Source organism: Leucoraja erinacea, chromosome 1 (genome assembly GCF_028641065.1).
Source record: "Leucoraja erinacea ecotype New England chromosome 1, Leri_hhj_1, whole genome shotgun sequence".
Taxonomy (NCBI): Eukaryota; Metazoa; Chordata; class Chondrichthyes; order Rajiformes; family Rajidae; genus Leucoraja; species Leucoraja erinaceus.
In genome coordinates this window covers 59,442,226-59,469,534 of record NC_073377.1, presented here as the reverse complement: position 1 = coordinate 59,469,534, position 27,309 = coordinate 59,442,226, and the positions used below count along the sequence as shown (strand labels likewise).

Sequence of the window (27,309 nt, the reverse complement as noted above, 5' to 3'; positions counted from 1 at the left end):
CAGAGCTCGAGTTAATAAATAAGAGTCTGACATATTCCATGGCACATACCCACTCCCTTGTTGTCCACATGTTCCAGAGATGAGTGTATAGCCAGGGAGACAGCACCTGCATGTACCTGTAACAATGGTCGGTGAACTGCAGAGGATCAAGGCTATCCGAGAGGCTGGACTTTTGGTGCACCATGCCTAGCCTCTGGAAGCATTTCATGATGGTGGATGTCAGAGCCATGGAAGTAGTCATTAAGGCATGCTACCTTGTCTATCTTTGGCACCAGGATGACGATGGTCCTCTTAAATCAAATTCATCTAATCTTAGAAAGGAGTTGGGAGAGATTAAAGATATTCACGAAGACTCCTGCCGGCTGGTCTGTGCGGGTCCAAAGATCGTGGACGGAGACACTATCCTGGCTAGTTGCTTTCTGCGGGTTTACTCTCAGGAATAGATGGACAATAAACAACAGGTGCAGGAGTAGGCCATTCGGCCCTTCGAGCCAGCACCACCATTCAATATGATCATGACGGATCATCCCCAATCAGTACCCCGTTGCATTGGGCTATTGTGTATCAGGAAAACGTGGTCTTCACAAGCAAGAGACCTGCAGTGCAATTTAATGATGTAACTAATACTTTGACATCTGCTACAATTATAAACAGAAAGTAAATCCCTAAATTTGCCAATTACTGCTTGTGATCAATATTCCATGTGGAATTAGTTTCTGACTGATGGTAGTGCATTTATAATCCCGATGCTCGGAATCTCAGAACTGGCTCAATTTATCATCAGCAATGGTTTTGTAATTTAAAAATACGGAATAGTAAATACATAATAGTAGGCTATTCCCCTTCTAGACATTACCAGCCATGCCTATATGCAGGATTTCATGCAATACCAACTTTCCAAAATCTGTTACTTTTTACCTCACAACTTTAGCAGGAGTTCATATTTTTTTTTCGTCTTAGAATCTGATTGCTGAAGTATAGTAGAAAGTCTAAACACACACTGTTGTATTTAACCATACCTTAATATGTAAAGTACAAATTTAATATTACTTTTACACAATCATGAAAGAGCGCCCTAGCAGTTAGTCTTTGTGGAAATGCAAACACCAAAGAAATTAATATTGAACAAGTTTGGTATGTATTTATAAATTTAGTCTTCAGTGACCATGAAATATATTTTCCCCCGACAAATTTTTCATAAACATTCAAAGACTTGATTTCAGTAGCAATGAAAATCTTTAAATAAACCTACAACAACAAAAAATAGGATTACATTTTGGTTTAATTATAGAAATACCTTGAGATTTTTGCAGCTTTTCATGAGGTATTTCACATCATAAATTACAGGGAAGAACAACCTCAAGATCTCAAAGAAGTCTGGTTCTTCTTCAGGTAAGTTTGAATTGGTAAGTATTTTGATCAAGTAGCCAAAGTCGTACCCACTGCAATGAAATCATATTTCAGTCACTAAATTTTGTTTTCAATGATAAACATTTGTCGATGTATTAGTAGTACTGTACTCTGCAAATAATCCATTCAACTGCGCAATGATGGCCTTGGTATATTCCATGCTGATTTTCAACTTACTAGCATAGGTTGCTCTCCCACATAGATGATATGCAAAGGAAAAAAAATGATGTTTTCCTCTTAAAATGATCTTTAAGTTCTTAAATGCTGTCAAAAATTCAGGAGAGTTGTCAGAAACTTTCTTTTTCATACCAAAGTGTGGAATTCTCTTCCATAAAACCAGCACATGCTAGTTTATTTCATACTTTTCCATTAGTGATCAATATAGAACCAAATTAAGATGATGGATTTGTAACAAAATGGATCAACCATGATCTCACTGAATTGATTGTCATTGAATGGGATTGACTACTCCTGTAGAGTCAGTCATACTTTTGAACACCGATCCCAATATCCATGAACATGACTTAATGTGAAATTCTGTTGCGCAATTCCATTGTGAAGTGCCTTGGGATGTCTAACATTAAAGACACCACATACAAGAAAGATGTGGTGGTTTACCACCTGGATTTGGTAGCCTATTTCCAAGACTATCCTTCATCACCACTAAAGAGTCAGATGACAACATACACAAAAAAAATCTTAAGAGGGATGGTGGAATCAGAGCAGCAGGTCAGCAAATGGAGGAATTCACTTTTTACAATTTCACAATTCACAAAGCTTTTCACTACCTCGGCACACGTGACAATAAACTAAACTGAAAGTGGGTTGAAGGGAAGGGAAGGGTTGGACCAAACAAATCTAATGGGAAGAACATACAAGGCCAGATTCATGAGGCAGTTCATTGGTTATATTTAAGAGGGAGTTAGAATATCGCCTGATCCCTTGTGGCTAAAGGGATCAGGCGATATGGAGAGAAGGCAGGTACAGGATACTGAGTTGGATGATCAGCCATGATCATATTGAATGGCGGCGCAGGCTCGAAGGGCCGAATGGCCTACTCCTGCACCTATTTTCTATGTTTCTATTAATGGACATGGCAGGACTGACGGACTGAAGTGTGTTTATGATTTAGAGGAATGTACAGGAGGTGGAGGAGTTGCATTATTAATCAGGGAGAATGTCACAGCTGCACTTTGATGGGATATACTGGAGAAATCATCCACTGAGGCAATATGGGTAGAGCTAATACATAAAACAGGTGCTATCTCTGTAATGGAGCTATACTATACAGGGGCCGAACTAGACAGTACACACAGAATGTATATATTTTTGGTGTATTTGCAAACAATCAAAGCGTTTTGGTAGTTTAAGCTGCAGTAAGCCATGGACCAACTGTTAAAGCAGAACAGGGCAACTGAATTGCTGCTGAAATTATGAGACTAAGTGGCAGGAATCAACTTTACTAGATTGGATGCTGTACATATTATAGAAAGTCTACAATAGACAAGATATTCATTCTGTGACAAATCCATGAAAAATGTGGGGAATTGCATAATCCGCTGCCAAGAATATTGGATAATCACAGAGAATTATGGAGCATCCTTAATGAATGTAGCTATCCTCAAAAATGTATCATGCTCCATTTGCTCTGCAATTACATGCAAACAGTGACGTCCAGCAACAGATCCAATGTAGGACCCAATCTGAGTGAAGATCTGAGTTCAGCAAAGCAACACCATTGCACTAACTCTCACTCACTGCAACACTTTACCTCGCTTCCAACAAGCTTTGTACAGTAAGAGTTAATCTGTAAAATAAGTGGGAAACTGAAAACCTTTCCTGCTCTCCATTGCAGAACACAAATCATTTTGACCTCAGTTATAGAGTCACAAATGCAGGTGACACTTATGCCTCCACACACTTATGAACCAAGTGCTAAACCACCACCAACTTCTTTACTGCAGCATACTCGAAGATAGGTCCCGCATGTGTAAGTCAAAATTGTTCTCCAACCTACCCCCACCTTACAACAGTGTCGTGACAGTCAGGGTCTACAATGAGACGCTGGTCAACCTGGATCATTTCCCAAATCCTTGGTGTCACCTATGAGCAATCGCAGATGTCGCTGATGAAATCTGCTGTTACCTCCAGAATTTGGCTGCCTCAGGTAAAGACCAAGCACTTAAACTCAGCACCAAGTTCACATTCTTCAAACCAGCAATGATTCTCCTTCCTCCCATGTGCACTGAGGTACAAATAAACTGTATAGGTATCTCAAAGCACTAAAACGCCATCAATAAAGAAGCCTTTACAAAATTCTCCAAATGCATTTGCATGATAAGTGAACCAATGCCAGTAAAGTACCCCAAGTCAACACCTGTAATACCATGGCTGTGATCAGGTTAAGACAACTCTGGGTGACATCTACATCAACTGAGCACCTTATACCAGATTTTTTTTAAACAAGAATTCTAATCCAAGCTCCTTCAGGGTCCTTCAAGTGATTTAGAGGAAAAGCTAAATAGCTTCCCATTGGCCTATAATTTAATTCCGCTCCAGTGAATAAATTATTGAAGATGAAGCAAAGCGCTAGCACAGAATTAATAGGTTCGGTGCGATGACATGCTTTTGACTCAAGTCTGCACTAAGACTGAATGTCCTCAAGCCTCTTTGAAATAAACTTCATATTCTCAACAAGTCGTCTCATTTATTGCCAAATGCACAAGCATGGTGAGGTAAAGGTACAATGAAAACCTTGCTTGCAGCAGCATCGCAAGCACATAGCTGCAGAAAAAATGTACATAAATTACATATAAACTCTGCAAGCGGTTGATAAGAAATAAAAACTGCAAAAAAAAATTAATGCAAACACACTTTAAAAAAAATTGTGGGAAGACGAGCAAGTGTCTCAAATATTCCTGACTGAAGCATGAGAAGATCAAATCAGAACAGAAGGAGCATACAAATAATCCATCTGGCACACCTACCCAGCCCATCAAATTCTACCTGTCGCAGATCTACTGATCAAGCATGGGACTTATTTGCCACTTTACAATCTACAGATCAGTGGTGGAAGCAAGATTCAAAATTACTCACGGACTATTTAATCTAATTACATACTTTTGATTAAAAAACTTTATGAACCTTGAGGAACTTTGACTCACCTATGGAATGAAAGCCACTTGACACCTTCACATAATACCACACCAGACGTCATAAGAACTTCTGCAAAATACATTGTATCAATTCCTTCCTCCTCATGTTTTTTAAACTGGATACCAGATGTTGTAAGAAGCTCTATTGAGTCTTGTGCATACATGTCCTCCCTAAAATAAACAATAAACCTTTAAACAAACAAACAATGCAAGTCTACAAGATGCAATACATTTCATATAATAATGGGTACAATCAATTATCGAAAGTGTGTCATTTTTACAAAACAAATGCACTTCGTATAGTTTTAAATTATGACAATTAGAGTCATAGAGTGTGGAAACAGGCCAACTTGCCCACACCGGCCAACATGTCCCAGCTACACTAGTCCCACCTGCCCACTTTTGGCCCATATCCCTCCTAACCCGTCTTACCCATGTACCTATCTAACTGTTTCTTAAACGTTGGGATAGTACCTGCCTCAACTACTTCCTCTGGCAGCTTGTTCCATAAACCCACTACCCTCTATGTGAAAAAGTTACCTGTCAGATTCCTATTAAATCTTAAACCTATGTCCTCTGGTCCTCGATTCACTAACTCTGGGCAAGAGACTCCGTGCATCTACCCAGTCTATTCCTCTCATGATTTTATACACTTCTATAAGACCACCTCTCATCCTCCCGCTCTCCAGGGAACAGAGTCCCAGCCTACTCAACCTCTCCCTATAGCTCAGACCCTTGAGTTCCACCCAGCACCATCCTCGTAAATCTTCTCTTTACCCTTTCCAGCTTGACAACATATTTTCTATAACATGGTGCCCAGAACTGAACTATTACTAAACTGTACACTCGAAATGGGCCTCACCAACGTCTTATACAACTGCAACATGACCTCCCAACTTCTATACTCAATAGTCTGTTTGATGACAGCCAATGTGCCAAATGCCTTTTTGACCACACTATCTGCCTGGGACTAAACCTCCAAGGAACCATGCATCTGCACTAAACCTTTACCCAAACAATCATGTGCAAGACTACCAGATGCAGTACATTTTACTTCCACAACTTGCATCTCGTAATTTACTTTCAACCTATTGAAATTTGGCACAAATCTAAGCTGATCCAAGAATCTTCCTGAACAGAACAAACTCCAGACTAACCTTGGTCAAGTGGTTTCTGATTCCCATGAAGTGAGACATGATACATCAGTCAATATATTTTTCCACCATTGCTTACCAGGAATTTCAGCCTGCATTTTCCACAACATGATTTAGTATCTTCATGATAGACACAAAATGCTGGAGTAACTCAGCTTCGCGGGAGAGGAGGAATGGGTGACATTTCAGGTCAGGACCCTTCTCCAGAGATGTCTCAACCCGACAATTTAATCTAATTTAATCTTATCAAAATGTTACCTATTTCTTGTCTATAGAGATGCTGCCAGTCCCACTGAGTTACTACAACAATTTATGTCTATCTTCAATTTAAACCAACACCTGCAGTTCCTTCCTTCACAATTAGCAGCCACAAACTGATTCAATGATTTTGTCCCATGAGAAGTCTCCATTCATATTTGAGCCTCCTATCCATTGCCTTGATATGACTTGATTTCCAAATATGGCAAAATTAAACTAAAATCCAGCCAAAATAGTTACTTTTCTCCCTATTCCAAAGCTCTCACTTTATTCTTTTGACAGCAAGGTCACAGTGATGATTGTTTCGAAAACTACATTCTGTTATGTCATATTCCATTCAGAGTTTCGCTAACCGCAAAAATATATCTTGATAACCATTCTATTATTTTATGCAGAGACCAAATGATCAGATTGCAATTTAAAAAAAAGCCCCATTACAAAAACTAGTCTACGTATTAAGTAATAGATCCATTGTTGTACTTACGTGAGATTAAATTTGAAATTAAATTGCCATGTAGAGGTGCCTAGAGGGTACTCGCCCTGTTCATTTACAAACGTCAGCCCCAGCTGTATAATCTTCAGTAAATCCACATTACAGCGCAACAGTTGGTACTGATAGTCTGCATTGCTTCTGAATTCGCCAATTGGCCGTGCTACAACACCCGGAAATTCTGTGTCCTGGAAATTTTGTTTAAAAATGCAATCAATAATAAGTATAAATGGTTGGTTAGTGCTTAGAAATCAACAAATAATCCTCCGTCCAGAAGCGTAATTTGCACACCTTTTAATGACAATATTAATGACATTCACCTCAATAAGATTTTACTCAAGGAAAACCACAGACCGTGTGCCGAGGTGCTTTTTCGTTTCATTTCGGGATCTAAATCACGTATCTACCTGTATTTATAACATATTGCATAAAAATAGTATAGAAATCATATCTGAAACTCGTAAAGACCAAAACCTGCACATATTTTAAAAACATGAGAAAAACCTCCAATTTTCCGAGTAGTAATTGTCCAATCAAAGCATTTTTGACATTGTGTCGGACGCCATTTGACCAATCGCGCGCTTTGTTTCAGGGTAGCTAGGTAGCGAGCACACTGGGATCATGGCTGCCTCCTAATTACATCAAAAAAATAGCAAGGTTTCAAAGGAATAAAGGTAATGTAACCTTGCTGATAATTTTGTTTTACAATTGATTTATCATTGTAAAGTTATGATGTGAACTGTTAAATAAAAATGATCAATAAAAATGTAGAGCTAGGATTACGATTTGGATTAGGGTTAGGGTCAGTCGGTCAGGCTGTCGGCCGGCCCGTGGGTGCTGAGAGGGGTCGGTTGGGCATTAGCTGCGGTCCCAGCACCGAGCCTTGTGGTACCCCAGTAGTCACTGCCTGCCATTCTGAAAGGGACCCGTAAATCCCTACTCTTTGTTTCCTGTCTGACAACCACTTCTCTATCCATGTCAGCACTCTACCCCCAATACCATGTCCCCTAATTTTGCCCAATAATCTCCTATGTGGGACCTTATCAAATGCTTTCTGAAAGTCCAGGTACACTACATCCACTGGCTCTGCCTTGTCCATTTTCCTAGTTACATCTTCAAAAATTTCCAGAAGATTAGTCAAGCATGACTAATCTTGTTATGTTATGTTATGACTGTGTTTATAGTTTGTTTGGTTGTTTGTCTTTTGCACAAATGTCCACGAGCATTGCCCTTTTATAAATCCATGTTGACTCGGACCGATCCTGTTACTGCTATCCAAATGTTCGGCTATGTCATCTTTTATAATTGACTCCAGCATCTTCCCCACCACCGATGTCAGGCTTATTGAAATTTATAAGATTATTAAGGGTTTGGACACGCTAGAGGCAGGAAACATGTTCCCGATGTTGGGGGTGTCCAGAACTACGGGTCACAGATTAGGAATAAGGGGTAAGCCATTTAGAACGGAGATAAGGAAACACTTGAGGATAAATGGGGATCCTGTGGATAGGGTGAACCGTTTTAAATATCTGGGAGTCCACATCTCCGAGGATATGACATGGTCATCACACGCCTCAGCACTCGTGAGTAAGGCAAGGCAGCGCCTTTACCACCTCAGTCAATTGAGGAAATTCAGAGTGTCTCCGAGGATACTCCAGTGCTTCTACGCAGCGGCGGTGGAAAGCATCTTGTCCGGGAACATTACCATCTGGTTTGGCAATTGTTCTGCCAAGGACAAGAAGGCTCTGCAGAGAGTAGTGCGTTCGGCTGAACGCACTATGGGAACTTCACTTGCCTCCCTGCAGGAACTATACATCAGGAGGTGCAACTCCAGAGCCAACAATATCATGAGAGACCCCTTCCACCCCTGCAATGGACTGTTCCAGCTGCTACGGTCAGGCAAACGCCTCCGTTGCCATGCGGTGAGAACGGGGAGGTTGAGAAGGAGTTTCTTCCCAGAGGCCATTCGGACTGTAAACACCTATCTCACCAGGGACTAACTCTACTGAACATTTTTCCTTCCATTATTTATTATGTTAAAGAATATGTGTGTTATGATTGTGTTTATTGGTTGTTTGGTTGTTTGTCCTTTGCACAAATGTCCGCGAGCATTGCCACTTTCATTTCACTGCACATCTCGTATGTGTATGTGACAAATAAACTTGACGACTTGACTTTTTCTCACAGAGAGTGGTGAGTCTGTGGAATTCTCTACCTCAGAGGGTGGTGGAGGCTGGTGCTCTGGATACTTTAGCGAGAGAGCTAGATAGGGCTCTTAAAGATAGCAGAGTCAGGGAATATGGGGAGAAGGCAGGAACGCGGTACTGATTGGGGATGATCAGCCATGATCACATTGAATGGCGGTGCTGGCTTGAAGGGCCGAATGGCCTACTCTTGCACCTATTGTTTATTACGAGGGATCGGTCGGGCTGTCGGCTGGCCCATCAGTGCTGCGAGGGGTCGGCCGGCCCGTGGGTGCTGCGAGGGGTTGGTTGGGCTGTCGGCCAGCCGGTCGGTGTTCCAGCGAGCGGGCGGACTGACGGAGCCGGTGCTATGGGGGTGGTGAAGGCGGCCCGTGCAGCGTGCAGGGCAGTGCTGCCCACACCATCATCACCATGATGATCCAAAAAGACATCCTGGACGTGCTGAGCGGCCACACGTACAGAGCCTGCAGCCGGTCCCACAGCGGCTCCAGCTCCAGCCGTGGGCAGCTCTGGAAGGCGGGCGAGTTAGGGTTAGGCATTTTCCTCTCAGTGGAAGATGCCTTAGCCTTCCCCCAGCCTGGCACTGCCCCAGTCCCACTATGGCCATCACCCCCACTCTGCCCACTGACAGTCAGTGGGGTTCAGTAAACGGGGGGACACACAGGATCTGCCCTCACCCATTCATTAGGCAGGTTCAGGAGCCGATGAAACGCTGGACCTCTACGGCAGTCTCACTCAACATACACACTCACAATTATATTAATTATATTATTTTTATATAATATAATTATATATAACTCCAGTCATATTCACGTCATATATTATATATATCAGGTATAATATTTGGTTTAATTAGACCGCTGCACAGAATTAGGCTTTCCATAAAGTAATATGTGCATTTAGCACTAGATGGCGCTTACTTTTTCAATCTAATTTTCTAATTAGCTTAAGTTCACGTTCAAGTTACATTTATTGTCACATGCACCAATTAGTACAGTGAGATTTGAGTTACCACAGCCATATGAATAAAAAGAACATAATACACAAGAGTTTAATAAGAATCAACGTTTCCAACTGTGAGGGAAGGCAATAAAGTTCAGTCATCTTCCTCTTTGTCCACCCGTGGTCGGGGCCTCCGGCGGCCCGATGTTCAGGCCCACTCGCTGGGATGATCGAACCTCCGGCGTCGGAACGGTAGAACACTCTCAGCAGCTTGGAGTTTCCGAATCGGCCGCTTCTTACTGGAGACCGCGGATTCCAAAGTCCACAGGCTGAGCTGGTCGGAGCTCCAACACTGGCGAACCCCGGCAAGGGGTCCCAGACCTCCGCGATGTTAAAGTCAGTGCCACCCGAGGCTAGACACTCCGCAAACCACAGCTTCACGGTGTTAATTAGCAGGCCCAACACTCCGGAGCTTCAAAAAGCGATCCCCGGTAAGACATCGTCTGGCTCCGTGATGGAATTCAGTGCTGCGCCGCTGCTGAAGCTCCGGCTGGTCTCTGGCAGGAAAGGCCACGTCAATCCAGTTGGTAGGCCGCGAGGGGGGGCGAAAATGCAACTCGGAGAAATGGCGCATCCTCGACCAGTAAGTGACTGGGAAAGTCCCCCCTCTTCCCCCACATAAAAATGACTTAGAAACCTCCAAAAACATAATTTAAGACAGACTAAAAATAACAAAAAGGGTGAAAGGACGGACAAACTGCTGGCGAGGCTGCCGCGCACGGCTCCACCCAATAAAGAACTTAATTAATTAGTGCGCAACTTTTGACACTGGTGAGTTATGAATTCCTTCTCAATTATATTTTATCTAAATCTGTGCCAAATTTCAAGTAGATACCAGTCATGTGTCACAAAAGTTAAATTCTAGACACATTTTCGATGCTCGGCCCACAGCCTAATTTCATTCCCAATACAAACTAGAATTATTGGTCGGTAACAGTTCTCAATTGTCCCAGAAGTTGGATTTCTGGTATTCAAAACATGTGGTTACAATATAATGAATTAAGATTACACCTGGCCGGCAAATATAGTTGATTATATATTTTCCACTTTCCATTCTATTTATTGCTGTCTCAGTGTTGCAGATAGCTGTATTTACAAACTGGGCATTTGACATTTGATTCTACATTGCACACAGGCCACAGCTTAAAATAATATAAATCCAGGTGGCTCCTACGTTACATGCATTGAGGCAATGGGGATTCATCCTAAATGAATTCACAAATCACTACCAAAAATGTAAATATAGTATATTTTGAACCATAGACTCATACAGCATGGAAGTAAGGTGCCCAAACTCATCAACGCTGATCAAGATGCCCCATCTAAGCAAGTCCCATTTTCCCACGTTTGGCCCCTTTCCCTTGAGACCTTTCCTTTCAATGTAGCTGTCCAAATGTATTTTAAATTCAGTAATGGGCCTGTCCCACTTAAGCGACTTGTGGTGACTGCTGGCACCTGCCATAGGTCGTTGCAGGTTGCCGGAAATTTTCAACATGTTGAAAATCCAGCGGCGACCAGAATAAGGTACGATTCTTTGGGCGACTACTCACAACCATACAGGCTTCACATGTCATCAGGGCGTTGCCTGTATGGTCGTGAGTAGTCTCCTCAGTCTCCCAAAGAGTCGTCGCATCCTCATATATCGTCTCTGCACTCTTTCCAGCTTAATGACATCCTTTTTATGGTAGAGTGACCAAAAGTAAACCCAGTACTCCAAATGCACCCTCACCAACATTATGTACAACTGTACCATAATGTCCCAGCTTCTATACTTAATACTTAATCACCCTGATCACCGTCTGAAGAATGAAGGCCAAAGTACCAGAAACCTTCTTTATCACCCTCTCTACATGTGATGCTACTTTTGGGGAACAAAGTGTCTGCACTGCTGGATCCTTCTGCTCTACAACATTCTCCAGGGCCCTACCATTCACTGTAAAGGTCTTGCTCTAGTTCGAATAAATGCAACACCTCACAATTGTCTGCATCATTTTGTTTTTGTGGAATTCACATGTAAATAAATAAGTAAATGTTTAAAAAATTCCAACTCAACCTAAGGTCAATCTGGGTTGTTGAGTTTCTTCAAAATTAAGGAAGCAGATAAACCTTTCTTCATACATTTTAAGTGAACATGGGTAGCTGCAAGATTCCTTTTATTTATTTCTGCTCAAAAGTGAAATTCTCAGAAACTTAATACACAAGGTCAAACGACTAATAGTCATGCATAAATTGTCTGCAATAATATCATTTGATACAATACTTCTCCGTATTTTTCTTGGTGGGGGGGGGAAATATACTTTTACAACAATACTTTTAAGAGCAAAAATTTAAGGCAGTACTATTAATCCTTATTCTATATTTATCTGGTATAAACATGGCAATACATATTAAATGTGAGGTTGAATGCATCAAAAGAGAATTCAATTTCTTAAATCCAGTTTACACAAATTGATTATGAAAATATCAGCTGACAATTGCTCAGCTGACAATTACCCAACAACTGATGTCACATGGCTATTCTTCACACAATGTCCAGGCAAAGACACCAGCTGTTTTTAAATTGCCTCATTAGCTGATGATCAAATGCTGTAGCAGTTCTGATAAACAAACCCAATTTGCTCATTGGCTCCAGAGATGAAGGCTGACCTGTTGAAAGCCTTCAACGTTCCCTGTTTTAGTTTCAGATTTACAAGTCATGACAATCTTTTGCTTTAAAAAAAAAAAAAAATCAGTCACTAGCTGGACAGGAAAGAGTAAAATTGTCCCAGGATCTTTTAGCAAATAAATTAGGTTTGAAAAGCTGCAACAATGTGAGAAGGGAAAAACTATAAATGACCTCTGATTAATAACAATCCTGGCATTGAGCTCTGCACAGGGAAATAGATTGCATATTTTTGCTCAAGTTAAAAAACACTCCTCAACACCACACGAGCCCTGAATAACAGTAAGTTTAAGAAAAGACTGAAGGGGACTGAACAGATAAGGCATTCTGTGGATACCACCCTAGGTATATGGGGGTCTGTACGGGCAGGATAAGACGTTCTGTGGATACCGCCCTAGATAAATAGGGGTCTGTATGGGCAGAACTGGTAAAGTCAGGGATAATAGGGACTAATTAGGTAATATGAAATTGAAAATTGTTAAGGGGCAAAGTAGGATTGTGGAAAATAATAAAAGTAGTGTATAGGATAGTACAGTAACTACATGACTACTGGGACAGAATAAGAATAAGGACTATGACTGGACTGATTGATAAAGTGCAATGAACAAGATACTACAATGAGTAAGGTAACTGCAGTTGAACTAAGTAAAAAATCCCCCGTATCTAAACATTATAAAGCACTCCGAGAAATGGGAAAAAAGGACGGAAAAAACTGCTGACGAAGTGGCGCAAGGAAGGCACTTTCGATATAAATATGTGTGACGAGATGGAACTGTTAATTAAGAACTATAGGTCCAAAGATAAGTCAGAAACTGGTAAAGGGAGATAGAGGAAGAGGTTGCAGTTTGGGACGATGAGAAGGCAATAAGGGAATATAAACAGAGAAGGGGACAAAGAAAAAGGGAAAGGATGAAACAACAAATAAGGGAATTAGATGTGGATATCAGGAGGCAGCTGGCCCGAGGAACCTGAGGGATTTTGAGGCATCCTATGCAGCAGAAAGGGGGGCCAAAGAAAGCAGTCGACAGGACTGGAAAGTGATTGATGAGTGGTCATTGAAAGGAGGGCAAGGCAGTGAGGAGGAACCAGAATCGAGAAGTGATAGGGGAGATGCGAGGGCAATAAGGGATAAGGATTTAGTGGAAGATTTTAAAAAGGTGAAGGAAGGCCAGAATATCCGAGAAGCGAGAAATAGAGATTAGAATGAGAAAGAAGGTAATCCAAGAAGGATTAAAATGGGAAGACCTACAGATAGAACCACGGTTAAAGGTAGAAGAAGAGGAACGGCAACTGAGGGGTAAACAAAAAATGATGCTGTTGCTTTTAAAAATAATGGGACATACACAGTAAACCCCTTGGGGGACCCAGGACCTGGAAGGGCTGAAAAACACCTTGCTCAATATCCATGAGGGGGCAGGAAAATGGATTAGGGTTTTGAGGAGGAGACCATAGGATGGTTGTTGGCTATGGGAGATTTGAAGGCACTGCTGGTGAAAGTGATAGGAACCACTAAACTGACAGAACTCCTGGAGATGGCTGCGGCGGATAACCCAATGATCGATGGCCACCCATTTGACAGTCAGGCAGAGGGTATGGCAGACCCTCAGAAACTGTTACCCGCTTAAGGTGGACCCCAAGGCATGAAGGGCAGATCCACTGGGGGACGCAGGGAATCCAGCAGCCTATCTGGAGAACCAGCTGAAAAAGTGAATTCAAATCTGAACAAGAGATTCGAATCTGAACAAGAGATAGAAGTGAGATGTGCAATGAAATGAAAACTGGCAATGCTCGCGGACTTTGTGCAAAAAGACAAACAAGCAAACAACCAAACAAACTACAAACAGAATGGAACAGAATCACATATTATTTTACATATTAAATATTGTGGGCGGAAGGAAAAAGGGAAATAAGTTAAAAAGGAACATGAAAGTTAAAAACACACACAATTTTCGTGGAGCTGCCACAACGGCGACTGGACAGGGCTGCGCCATTTAATTTTTTTTTTTTTTTTAAATTAAAAAGAACCAGAATGCTGTTGTGAATGCCATGCCTCCTCGTCAAGTCCAGACTAGAGGAGGTGGTGGGATTGTCATTTATATCCCACCCCCAGTTCAGGGATCATCTGTTCCACATGGTCAAAAAATATCACAAAGATAGAAAAAGATTAGCAGATTAGCAGGAAGAGGTGCAGAGGAAGTTGATGCAAATGCAACTTTAAGAGCTCAAAAAGAAAGATCGTGAAAAAGGAAAGAAAATGTTGTCAGTAAAAACAGACCTGGTTGAGACGACTGAATTAAGTGACGCACCGCCTTACAATGAGTCCATGACAGAGCCAGACAGGGGCTGGAAAAACGCATGCCGATAATAAATGTCTTTGGGGGAGCATTTCCTCAAATGCCCTATCAGGAACGAAATAAATCTGGATATTAGCCCAGTCAGGACCGGGACCCCCAAGGGAGGGAGGGATCTCAAGGAGGTGGTCAAGGAAGGCTAGTACGGAGATAGGTAATAGATAGGGTGTGCTGGGGATGGGATCAGGTAGCGCACCTGAGGGGCTGCCCACACCGTCCGTGGCCCGACCCATACCAACAGGGACCAATGGAAGGTGAACGATACTTTAACCCAGGGCCAGCCGGGACTGGACCTGTGAACCCCTATGCTAGAGGTGCCCAGAGAACCTGGATGGGAAGGGACATTACCCAATGATAACACGAGAGGCAGAAGAACCCATGATTCAGGTAATTTTGAGGGGGCGGTCAACACCCATGATGATAACACGGGAGCTACATACACTTGCGTGCAACCGCAGTACGTCTCCCACCTTCCCATGTCAGGAAAATTTGTTAAAACTGTAGGTTTCTTGGGGAAAACACAGTTAACACGGTTCACGGCCCCTGTAAGTGTAGAAATGAGTAATAAAGAAATAGTATTGCCGGTATTGGTGTCCAAAGGGACCACCATTAATCTGCTAGGTAGAGATGCTCTGTTGAGACTGGAATTAAAATTGGAATGTACCAGAAACGGTTTGAGCGTGGACAGGACAAGTGCCCAATTGATATTGCAGGAAGTTAGAAAAGCCAACGTCTTTTGGATAGGAGATATAGAAGATCAAATTTGGGAAACGTGGAAAAGTGGAAGAAAGGCACGCTGGCCATATGCCCAAAGCAGCCCAGCCCAAATCGGAGTTGCACTGTACAGTGATTGTTGACGAAGCTCAGGATGCAGAAAAAAAGGGGGCTGTGGCGTGTAGGGGCATGCGGCCAGCACCACCTAAAGGCAGAAGCAATAAAAATTGGGAAACATGGGGCAGCCTTGCAGATTACATGGAATGCATTTTTGGAAAAGTGGTATAGGAGCTGCACCCCATGTGACATTGCTTGTAAATGAGGGACACCAATCCAGAGACTTGGGAGCCCTGGTGAAACGGGCAGGTACTATTACTAGTTGGGAAAGAATTATGCCACAAGTATAGAAATCAGGAAATAATAATTACATCAAGATAGTGGTGAATATAGATATGATAGGAACATCAAAAGAGGTTAGAATTACCCCCCGGATACATCTTCCTTTGATGAAGAAAAGAGAGGGTCAGACAAAGGAGGAAGGGTTAGATAGGTTGCCCCCCATTCTGTGGTCACAACACAACACAGATGTCGGAAAGGTAAAGCCCACTAGTCCAGTGGAAATGGGATTAAAGCTGGGAGCGATTCCGCCCCGGAGACCACAGTACCCCCTGAAGCCAGAGGCAGAGGAAGGTATAGCACCAACTATACAGGGTCTGCTGGAGGTGGGAGCCCTTATTAAGACAAGTAGTCCCTGTAACACCCCGCTTTTACTGGTCTTGAAAGCAGACAAATCTAAGTGGAGACTAGTACATGATCCACGAGCGGTAAACAAGGTGGTGAGAGATTAGCCAGCGGTAGTCCCAAATCCACATACACTGCTGACTAATGTTCCAACAGAGGCAATTTACTTCTCAGTAGTAGATCTTTGTTCAGCTTATTTCAGTGTGCCCTTAGCAGAGCAATGTCGGTATTTTTTTGCTTTTACCTATAGAGATACTCAATACACCTACCTATACTAGGATGCCGCAGGAATTCAAACACTCGCCCTATGTCTTGAATCAGATATTAAAGGCAGATTTGGAAGGCATACTCTTAGAAAGTACATTAATACAATATGTGGATGATTTGTTGGTTTGCTCCGCAAGTGAGGAGCAATGTGAGCGAGACACCCTGACTCTCTTGGAAAGGTTGGCGTGCGGAGGCCATAAAATGTCCAGGAAGAAGCAGGAGGTAGAATATTTAGGCCGATTAATATTCAAAGGAGTAAAGGCTGTAGCACCAGATCAAATTGAGGCAATCATTAAAGCTGCCAAACCTCAGACAGTAGGACAGATGATGACGTTCTTGGGAATGGCTGGATACAGTTCAGACTAGATTGGAGAGTATGCTGAAACTGTGATGCCATTAAGGAAAATAATGAAGGAAGCAGGACACACAAGCCTGAGAAATGTTTTGCAATGGAATGATGAGGCGGAAACAGCTTTTAACACCATTAAGCAGGAGTTACAGTCAGCTTCAGCCCTACCAAACTATGAGAAGGCCTTTCACCTGTATGTTTCTAACAGGCAGGATGGCTACACTGCAGCCGTACTGACACAGGAAACGGGCATAGGTAAAGCAAAGTAGCCTATGGCATATTACAGTAAAAAATTTGATGTGGTAACTCAGGGATACCCGCCCTGCTATCAGGGATTGGCTGCCTTGTACTATGCATATGAAAAAGCATCGTCTGTGACTATGGGCTATCCCGTGATCATATACACACAACATAAAGTAGCTGATCTGTTGGAGAAGGGAAAATTTGTGTTGACACCGGCTGGATAACAGAGTTTCAGATGTTGTTGACATTTCCAGATATTACTATACAAAAGTGTAACACAAGTAATATGGCTCATTACGTCCCGCTTGGTCATGAGGGAGAGCCCCATGATTGTGTCAGAAAAACAATGGTATTTTCTACCTTGAGAGCGAATCTAGTCAGAGCCATTGAACGATGAGGGCGTTCCTGGCCAGGACCTGCCCCGAAAGCAGTGGACAACCCTCAACCGCTTGAGGACAGGCATCGGACTCTATGGAGTAGCGATGAAGAGGTGGGGCCTCGCGGACAGCACCTCCTGCGAGTGTGGGGACCCAACACAGACAGTGGAGCACATAGTCACCAGTTGCTCCAAACACCGGCCACCGAATGGTGAACGAGGTCTGATTGACCTGGACGATGGCATGTTGACCTGGCTCGCCTCAACGGAGCTGCAGGTCTAAAAGACATACGACAGAAGATGAGGACAAAAGGTCTTGTTTGTGGATGGTTCTTGTTATAGAGATCACAATGGCAATCACGCAAGGTTTGCAGCAGTACAACAGTACCAATCAGGGTTTAAGACGATCAAATTGGAAGCTTGCCCACAACCTTGCTCAGCCCAGTTGGCAGAAATTGAGGCTTTAATAGCAGCATGTGAAATGATGGAAGGTGAGAAAGTTGATGTTTATACAGATTCAGCATATGCACACGGGGTCTGTCACTTGTTTGAGGCAGTATGGAATCAGAGAGGCTTGAGGATAAGCAACGGAGACACCAAACAAGATTATCATCAAATTTCAGACCTGATAAGGGCAATGATGAAGCCTGGGGCACTAGCTGTTGTTAAATGCCAGGCACATAAGAAGGGAAACGACATGATCACACAGGGAAATCACGCTGCAGATGTAGCAGCCAGAACAGCGTCTGGATGCCGATCAGCCGTAATTGCACCTCAGGTAAGCTTGGATCTGGATCCCACAGAGGAGGACATAATTGAAATGCAAGGTAAGGCAACCTTAGCAGAGCAAACAATGTGGAGACAAAGGGGAGGTAAGCAGAACTTGGAGAGCATGCGGATTACTGAAGGATTGTTGGTAGCATCCACATCTTTGCTGACCGTTCTTATTTCAGAAGTGCATGGGTTAGACCATTGCGCAAGGTGGGGGGGAGGGGGGAAGTAATGAGCAAGGTAAAAAAGGATGGGTTCTGGTCACCCTATTTACAGGCTTCAGTAGACCACATTTTGTCAGTGTGAGGTATGTGGTCAAAACAATGTTAGAAAGGGAATAACAACGCCTATAGGTCACATACCTGTGCCCAAAGGGCCACTTAGGCACCTGGTGATCGACTATGTGGATATGATAAAGATGGTAAGAGGGAAAAGGTACATGCTAGTAGTGATCGATAGATTTAGAAGGTGGGTGGAGGCAGTACCTTCCAAAGATTTAGGTGCAGGGACTGAAGTTAAGTTTCTGACAAATGAAGTAATCCCAAGTTACACAAAAAAGCTGGAGAAACTCAGCGGGTGCAGCAGCATCTATGGAGCGAAGGAAAAAGGCAACGTTTCGGGCCGAAACCCTTCTTCTTCTCTTAAGCACGAAGTAATCCCAAGGTTTGGTATACCTACAGAAATTAACTCCCGATCGGCTTTAATTCAGAAAATAGTCAAGCTGGTGCTACAGGCAGAGAGTGACCTTGCAGCAGGGAACGGCGATAGCTCGGCCGTATGGTCCAGAGCTGCCACTTTGGTCCAGATTGGTATGTGGGCACAATACATGGCACAGACTTTGAAATTACCACAATGCATAATATGCACTAAGGCCACAGGAAAAACATTGGCTGTACCGGATCCTCATAACAATACATATTGTGCAAAATTCTTGCTAAGTAGAACACAGTGGTCAAACTTTTCTCAATATCCGGTAGTGTCTAAACGCAGCAGGATCAACACAAGGGATGGTTCCGGCAGACCAATGCACATTATGGAATTTCACACGAGTTAGAGAACCCTATCCCGAACCACCATTAGGGATAGAAACTACACCTGCAAAACAGTATGAGTGCTACATCGCGGTGAATGGCAAACACCCAGTAGGAAATTTCCCAGGCAGCTGGAGCACAATGTAGACTTGCAATCAAAAAGAACCGAGTCAGCTAACCCAAAATATGCCCAGGTCTAACAGCCCTATTTCGCCACCAGATTGCAGGACTATTCTAACAGCAGATGCAGCAGTAGCGGATAGATTTTGGATGTGTGGGGGCAGGGCAAGAAACACTCCCACCCAACTGGACCGGATTGTGTGCTCATTGAGAAAGTTGTCCTCCTGCAACTTAATCACTTCCTGGCTTCAACTGGCTGCTACGACAATTTCCAGTCAGGTTTCGACCTCTTCATAGCACCGAGACCGCCCTTATTAAAGTTGTAAACGACATCAGTCTTAACACCGACTCTGGCAAAGTTTCAATATTAATGCTACTAGACCTCAGTGCTGCATTCGACACTGTTGATCACTCAATACTTTTGGACAGGTTGGAAAAATGGGTGGGGCTCTCAGGCACAGTCTTAAGTTGGTTCAGGTCATATTTACAAGATAGGAACTATTTTGTTTCCATTGGTGACTTTGTATCAGAACCAACCAACGTGACGTGTGGAGTCCCGCAAGGTTCGATCTTAGGGCCCTCTTTATTCAACATCTACATGCTCCCACTAGGGCAAATCATGCAAAATGATAATATTGACCACCACATATGCCGATGACACTCAAATCTATGTAGCGCTATCACCAAATGACTATCGCCCCATAGATCTGCTGTGCCAGTGCATTGAGCAAGTCAAAGACTGGATGTGCCAAAATTTTCTCCAACTAAATAAGGACAAAACGGAGATAATTGTTTTTGGTGCTAAAAAAGAAAGGCTTAAAGTAACCCAACACCTACACTCTCTGACCCTGAAAACGTCAAACAAAGCCAGAAATCTTGGGGTCATTATGGATTCAGATTTAAATTTCGACAGTCACATCAAATCAGTAACAAAATCGGCCTACTATCACCTCAAAAACGTAGCAAGATTAAGAGGACTCGTGTCAGTTCAAGACTTAGAAAAACTTGTACATGCCTTTATTAATAGCAGGCTAGATTATTGTAACGGTCTCCTTGCAGGTCTTCCTAAAAAAACTGTCAGGCAGCTACAGCTTGTTCAGAACGCTGTTGCTAGAGTTCTAACAAAGACCAAAAAATTTGAACACATTACACCAATTCTTAAATCCTTACATTGGCTCCCTGTATGTCAGAGAATTGATTTTAAAATCCTGCTGCTCACCTATAAATCACTACATGGTTTAGGACCAAAGTATATCACTGACATGCTTCCACTATATAAGCCTTCTAGACCGCTAAGATCTTCTGAAACCAATCTGTTAGTGATTCCCAGAGTAAATACAAAACATGGGAAAGCAGGATTTAGTTACTATGCAACAAATAGCTGGAATAAACTTCCTGAAGATTTAAGACTTGCCTCAACTTTGACCACTTTTAAAACAAGACTGAAAACTTTTATGTTTACTTTAGCTTTCAGCTAAATCTTAACTACATTGCACTTTTAACTTTTGCACTTTTTATAATGCATTTTTAATTTTGCTTTTCTTTTCTTTTAGTTCTATTTTATTTCATTTCATTATTTCATTCTATTGTATGACATGTTTTTATGTGAAGCACTTTGAGTCTGCCTCGTGTATGAAATGTGCTATATAAATAAAGTTGCCTTGCCTTGCCTTGCCTAGGTTAATGTTAGCACAGCCTGTCCTGGTCATAAGCCCAAAATAAATATTTGTAAAGACCCATTGGAAGAGATCATTTGAAACCCTTCCTAGATGGAATAGGACAACAAAGAGGAATCCCCAATGAGTTTAAAGCTAGGAGTGAGAATGCTGCCAGGTTGGAGCCAATATTCATATGGATCAAGCCTGCAAAAAATACAGAATGGATCAACTCTATTTATTACTAGACTAAGTGGCACCCGTTGGGTACCAGCATCACACAGGAGGGCTGGTCATCCAACGCAATATTCCACCTCTCCACCAATTCTAATATTGGTGGCCAGTTGGGGGGGGGGGGGGGGGGGGGGGCTTTCTGGAGCGCTACTATGGGTGTTGTGGGCTCAAGGGACTGGTTTCCAGAGGGCTAGTATGCAAATTGTGCGCCAAATGGATTCTTGAGCTAGCGTCTCAGTCAATCAAGCCTGTTGTGCTGGCAACTCACTCACTCACGGCTGGTGGGCTGGTAGTTGACTCACGGCTAATCCTTGAAATTCTATTTCAAGCAGGGTATAAGGTCACCAAATTCAAGTGCAGTTTCCTACCACTTCTAGCAGGGTGCAAGGCCACCAAATTCAAGTGCAGTTTCATACCATTTGAACTAGGGTGCAAAGCCACTAAAGACAGCGAGTCGTGACCTCTCCCTCCTCCATCTTGCAGAGGCTGAGCCACACCCACATTTTTGGGTTTTATAACCCCTCCCCCCCCCACCGGAAAAGGTGTGGCTTTCATGGAGTGATTGACAGGAGAGAGATTCTCAACATTTAAAAAAAAACTAATAACACTTTTATTTTTCATTGATGGGAAGAATTCTCTGGACCTGTTCAGCGGAGGGGGACTGAGTAAGATGGCCAAAAATGGTAAGTGTTTTATCTAAAATCAATATACAGTGCAAACAGGAAGTGCATTTACAGTAGTGCCTTTTAACTTCAACCCAAAGCACCCACACCACCATTTGCAGTAAGTAGTGCATTTCAACTTCATGCCACCATTTGCAGTAAGTAGTGCATTTCAACTTCATGCCACCATTTGCAGTAAGTGGTGCCTTTCAACTTCAAGCCAATGCACCCAAGCCACCATTTGCAGTAAGTAATGCCTTTTAACTTCAAGCCATTGCATCCAAGGCACCATTTGCAGTAAGTAGTGCCTTTCAACTTCAAGCCAAAGCACCCAAGCCACCATTTGCAGTAAGTAGTGCCTTTTCTACTTCAAGCCAAAGCTCCCAAGCCACCATTTGCAGTAAGTAGTGCCTTTCAACTTCAAGCCAAATTACCCAAGCCACCATTTGCAGTAAGTAGTGCCTTTTCAACTTTAAGCCACAATTTGCAGTAAGTAGTGCCTTTCAACTTCAAGCCAATGCACCCAAGCCCCCATTTGCAGTAAGTAGTGCCTTTCAACTTCAAGCCACACCCAAGCCATCATTTGCAGTAAGTAGTGCCTTTCAACTTCAAGTCAAAGCAACCAAGCCACCATTTGCAGTAAGTAGTGCCTTTCAACTTCATGCCACCATTTGCAGTAAGTGGTGCCTTTCAACTTCAAGCCACACCCAAGCCATCATTTGCAGTAAGTAGTGCCTTTCAACTTCAAGTCAAAGCTCCCAAGCCACCATTTGCAGTAAGTAGTGCCTTTCAACTTCATGCCACCATTTGCAGTAAGTGGTGTCTTTCAACTTCAAGCCACACCCAAGCCATAATTTGCAGGAAGTAGTGCCTTTCAACTTCAAAGCTCCCAAGCCACCATTTGCAGTGCCTTTGCCTTTCAAACCAAAGCTCCCAAGCCACCATTTGCAGTAAGTAGTGCTTTCAACCTCAAGCCATCGCACCCAAGCCACCATCTGCAGTAAGTAGTGCCTTTCAACTTCAAGCCACACCCAAGCTACCATTTGCAGTAAGTAGTGCCTTTCAACTTCAAGCCAAAGCTCCCAAGCCACCATTTGCAATAAGTAGTGCCTTTCAACTTCATGCCACCATTTGCAGTAAGTAATGCCTTTCAACTTCAAGCCATTTCACCCAAGCTACCAATTGCAGTAAGTACTGCCTTTCAACTGCAAGCCAAAGCACCCAAGCCACCATTTGCAATAAGTAGTGCCTTTCAACTTCATGCCACCATTTGCAGTAAGCGGTGTCTTTCAACTTCAAGCCACACCCAAGCCATCATTTGCAGTAAGTAGTGCCTTTCAACTTCAAGTCAAAGCTCCCAAACCACCATTTGCAGTAAGTAGTGCCTTTCAACTTCAAACCAAAGCTCCCAAGCCACCATTTGCAGTAAGTAGTGCTTTCAATCTTAAGCCAAAGCACCCAAGCTTTCTGGAGAACTAGTATGAACCATTTTATAACCAATAGACTTTTTTTTTTTGCTTTTTTTTTTGCAAGCTTTAGAACCAATAGACATTTTTTGCAAGCTTTAGAGCCAATAGTCATTTTTTTTGCAAGCTTTAGAACCACTAAGGGCATTTACATTTGAGTAGACATATGTTCAGTGTTATTCACAGCCCAGAGAAACGTGACCCTCTGCCTTCCTCCATCTTAAAGAGACTGTGTGGCACACCACTTCCTGGCTTTATAGTCCCACCCCCCTGCTGCCAGCGGGGGCAGCAGAGAGAATGGGGAATTTTGTAAAAACATTAATATCTCTGTCATTTTTAATCAACGGGAAAAATCCTCGGCACACGTGCGGCGGAGGTGGTCTCTGAGCAAGGTGGCCAAAAATGACGGCCGTAGGTGGCGGCGTTCTCTCGGAAATCGCAGCACAGGTGGCCAAAACCGGTCAAGAACAGACTTAGTAATATAGATAGATAGATAACTAGTAAAGATTTATTAATTACACTGAGGACACACTAATGGCCCTAGGGACCAGCTTGATGCCACCAGCAAGTTGGAGTGGCAGAATAGGCAGGCCATAGATTGGTTGCTAACAGAAAAAGTGTGTGTGTGTGTGTCCTGTTAGGGGAACACTGCTGCACCTTCATACCTAACAACACCAGCCCGGAGGGATCCTTCACTAAAGCAATGGATAAGTTGAAGAATCTGAGAAAAGAATTAAGCAGAATGTGGGATTTGGATATCAATGCTTTGATTGGCTAGAAAATATGTTAGGAGGTTGGGGAGCATAATTGGCTAAGTTGGGGTGGTTATTGGAGCAGCCCTGCTGGTGGTTACTGTTGTACTATGTTGTGTTTTTCCCTGTATTAAGTCTCTCCTAGTAAGAGCCACTGCAAAGCAGCTCCCGTTGCTTCAGGAAAAAGGCAAATCTGATCTCCTAGAGAAGCAGACCCCGTTGATAGAATACTATGATGATGTGCAAAAAACACCAGAGGAATATTGAACAATAGTCTGTAAGGATTTCTGGGTCTTGGGTGGGTTTTTGGCCCAGTGACCCAGGACCTCAGAGAAAGAACACCATGAGGCTGAACGTTACAAATAAGAGGACCCTGATTTTGGGGGCTAGTTTTAGTTTGATTCGGTGCCAATATGTGCATCTTTTGATTTGATTTTTCTGTGAGACCTAATAGATCTCAAAGCGGGGAATTATATGGAAGTACAGAAATCAGTCATTGTAACTTTTATTTTGTATCCTAAAGGGCCTGTCCCACTTTCCCGAGCTGCTCACGAATTCTCCCGGGTTTTCCCCTTGGTTAAAACTCGGTGAATGTTCGTAACAAGTCCGTAGATATATCGTAGCGGCTCGAACTCGGGTCATTAAATGTTGCAATTTTTCGCCTCCCAACTATCTTTTTACTCTAGGAGTTTAAGAAGGAACTGCAGATGCTGGAAAATCAAAGGTACACAAAAAAGTTGGAGAAACTCAGCGGGTGCAGCAGCATCTATGGAGTGAAGGAAATAGGCAACGTTTCGGGCCGAAACCCTTCTTCAGACTGATGAGGGGGTCAGGGAGAAGAAAGGAAAAAGGAGGAGCCCGAGGGCTGAGGGAGAGATAGGAAGGGGAGGAGACAGCAAGGGCTAACAGAATTGGGAGAATTCAATGTTCATGACTCCAGGATGCAGACTCCCCAAGCGGAATATGAGGTGCTGTTCCTCCAATTTCCGGTGGTGCTCACTCTGGCCATGGAGGAGGCCCAGGACAGAGAGGTCGGATACGGAATGGGAGGGGGAGTTGAAGTGCTGAGTCACCGGGTGGTCAGGTTTGTTAATGTGGACCAAGCGGAGGTGTTCGGCGAAGCGATCAGCAAGCCTACGCCTGGTCTCATCGATGTAGATCAGCTGACATAGAAACATAGAAAATAGGTGCAGGAGGAAGCCATTCGGCCCTTCGAGCCAGCACCGCCATTCATTGTGATCATGGCTGATCATTCCCTATCAATAACCCGTGCCTGCCTTCTCCCTATATCCCTTGATATGGGGAGAAGGTATCTAGCGGATGCAATAGATGAGGTTGGAGGAGATGCAGGTGAACCTCTGTCGCACCTCGAACGACTGCTTGGGTCCTTGAATGGAGTCGAGGGGGGAGGTAAAGCGACAAGTGTAGCATCTCTTGCGGTTGCAAGGGAAAGTGCCCGGGGAGGGGGTGGTACGGGAGGGAAGGGAGGAATTGACAAGGGAGTTACGGAGGGAGCGGTCTTTGCGGATGGCAGACGGGGGGAGATGGGAAGATGTGGCGAGTGGTGGGGTCACGTTGGAGGTGGCGAAACTGATGGAGGACTACTTGTTGTATGTGACGGCTAGTGGGGTGAAAGGTGAGGACTAGGGGGACTCTGCCCTTGTTACGAGTGGGGGGGATGGGGAGAGAAAGCAGTGTTACGGGGTATGGAAGAGACCCTGGTGTGAGCCTCATCTATGGTAGGGGAGGGGAACTCCCATTCCTTGAAGAATGAGGATATTTCAGATGCCCTGGTGTGGAACGCCTCATCCTGGGAGCAGATGCGGCGTAGACGGAGGAATTGGGAGTGGGGGATGGAGTCCTTACAGGAAGCAGGGTGGGAAGAAGTGTAGTCCAGGTAGCCATGGGAGTCAGTGGGTTTATAGTGGATGACGGTCAGAAGTCTATCACCTGCGGTGGAGATAGTGAGGTCAAGGAATGGTAGGGAAGTGTTGGAAATGGTCCAGGTGTATTTGAGTGCTGTATGGAAGTTAGTGGTGAAGCGGATGAAGTCAGTCAGTTGTGTGCGGGTGCTGGAGGTGGCACCAAAGCAGTCGTCGATGTAGCAGAGGTAGAGGTCGGGGATGGGGCCCTGGTACGCCTCGAACAAGGATTGTTCGACATACCCGACAAAGAGGCAGGTGTAGCTGGGGGCCATGTGCTTTCCCCTTAGCTACGCTTTGTATTTGGAGGAAATGGGAGGTCAAACTCTTGGACATTTTTTGTCATGCCGGAAGGTCCCGACTTACCCGATGCCCCGAGTACCTGCAGCTGGCATAATGAGCGGACTCCTGCGGACCCGTTATGAACATTCTCCAAGTTTGAATAAAGGGGAAAACTCGGGAGAATTCATGAGCAGCTCGGGAAAGTGGGACAGGCCCTTTAGTATTTGTAACACTTGAGTTACTTAACTTTTTATCCTTTGTATTTTAACTTGGGTAACTCTGCATGTTTGTGTAAGCCTTTGTGCTCCGTATTCATCGCTGTTTGTTTTTGTAAGGCCTTGTGTAAGCATTTGGATTCTAACATAGAAACATAGAAAAGAGGTGCAGGAGGCCATTTGGCATTTCGAGCCAGCACCGCCATTCATTGTGATCATGGCTGATCGTCCCCTATCAGTAACCCGTGCCTGCCTTCTCCCCATATCCCTTGACTCCACTAGCCTCTAGAGCTTCTCTTGTATCTTCTTCTGCAATTAGTGTAAATCATGGTGACTGGTGGTGGCCGTTATATGACCTATGTAACTCTGTAAACACATTATAGCTGGATGAGCAAGAGATGGGGGGGGGGGGGTGGGTGGGGGGGGGGGGGCAAGATAGGGGTCATGTGGTTTAAACAAGGATGGATTAAGAGATGGAAAATAACTGGGGTAGGAGGGGAGATGTGTTTGCAAGTGATTGGTTATTGCTAAGGGAATGTTTGTAAGTGATTGGGATAAGGGATTGTCTACAATTGATTGGGTATGGAAATGTATCAGGGGTGGGACGTACAGATTTAAACATGCCATAAAAAGGAGCAACTCTTTGTGTGAAGTGGACAGTCAAGCTATTAACTCTGATTGTCCCAGCCTTGATTTGCAAATAAAGGTTTAAACTTCTTGAAGAATTCTCCGCGTCGCCCGACTTAAGCTCGTGTGTCGGTGAACACGACACTCTCAGCACAAATACAACTTTCTCAGTAGCAGTAACGCTATATTTTCCACT

General features: G+C 43.6%; 1 protein-coding gene across 2 annotated transcripts in view; it reads right to left on the bottom strand.

The window, feature by feature from the left end:
• LOC129697179 (CCR4-NOT transcription complex subunit 7) overlaps positions 1 to 27,309 on the bottom strand; it is a 35,227-nt gene that overhangs the window by 5,141 nt on the left and 2,777 nt on the right. For both annotated transcript variants that reach the window (XM_055635496.1, XM_055635490.1), the window contains 3 exons: positions 6,462 to 6,655; positions 4,575 to 4,736; positions 1,298 to 1,442 (listed from right to left, as the gene is read on the bottom strand). In XM_055635496.1, coding sequence (XP_055491471.1) covers positions 1,298 to 1,442; positions 4,575 to 4,736; positions 6,462 to 6,655 — 501 coding nt within the window. The remainder of the gene's footprint in view (positions 1 to 1,297; positions 1,443 to 4,574; positions 4,737 to 6,461; positions 6,656 to 27,309) is intronic.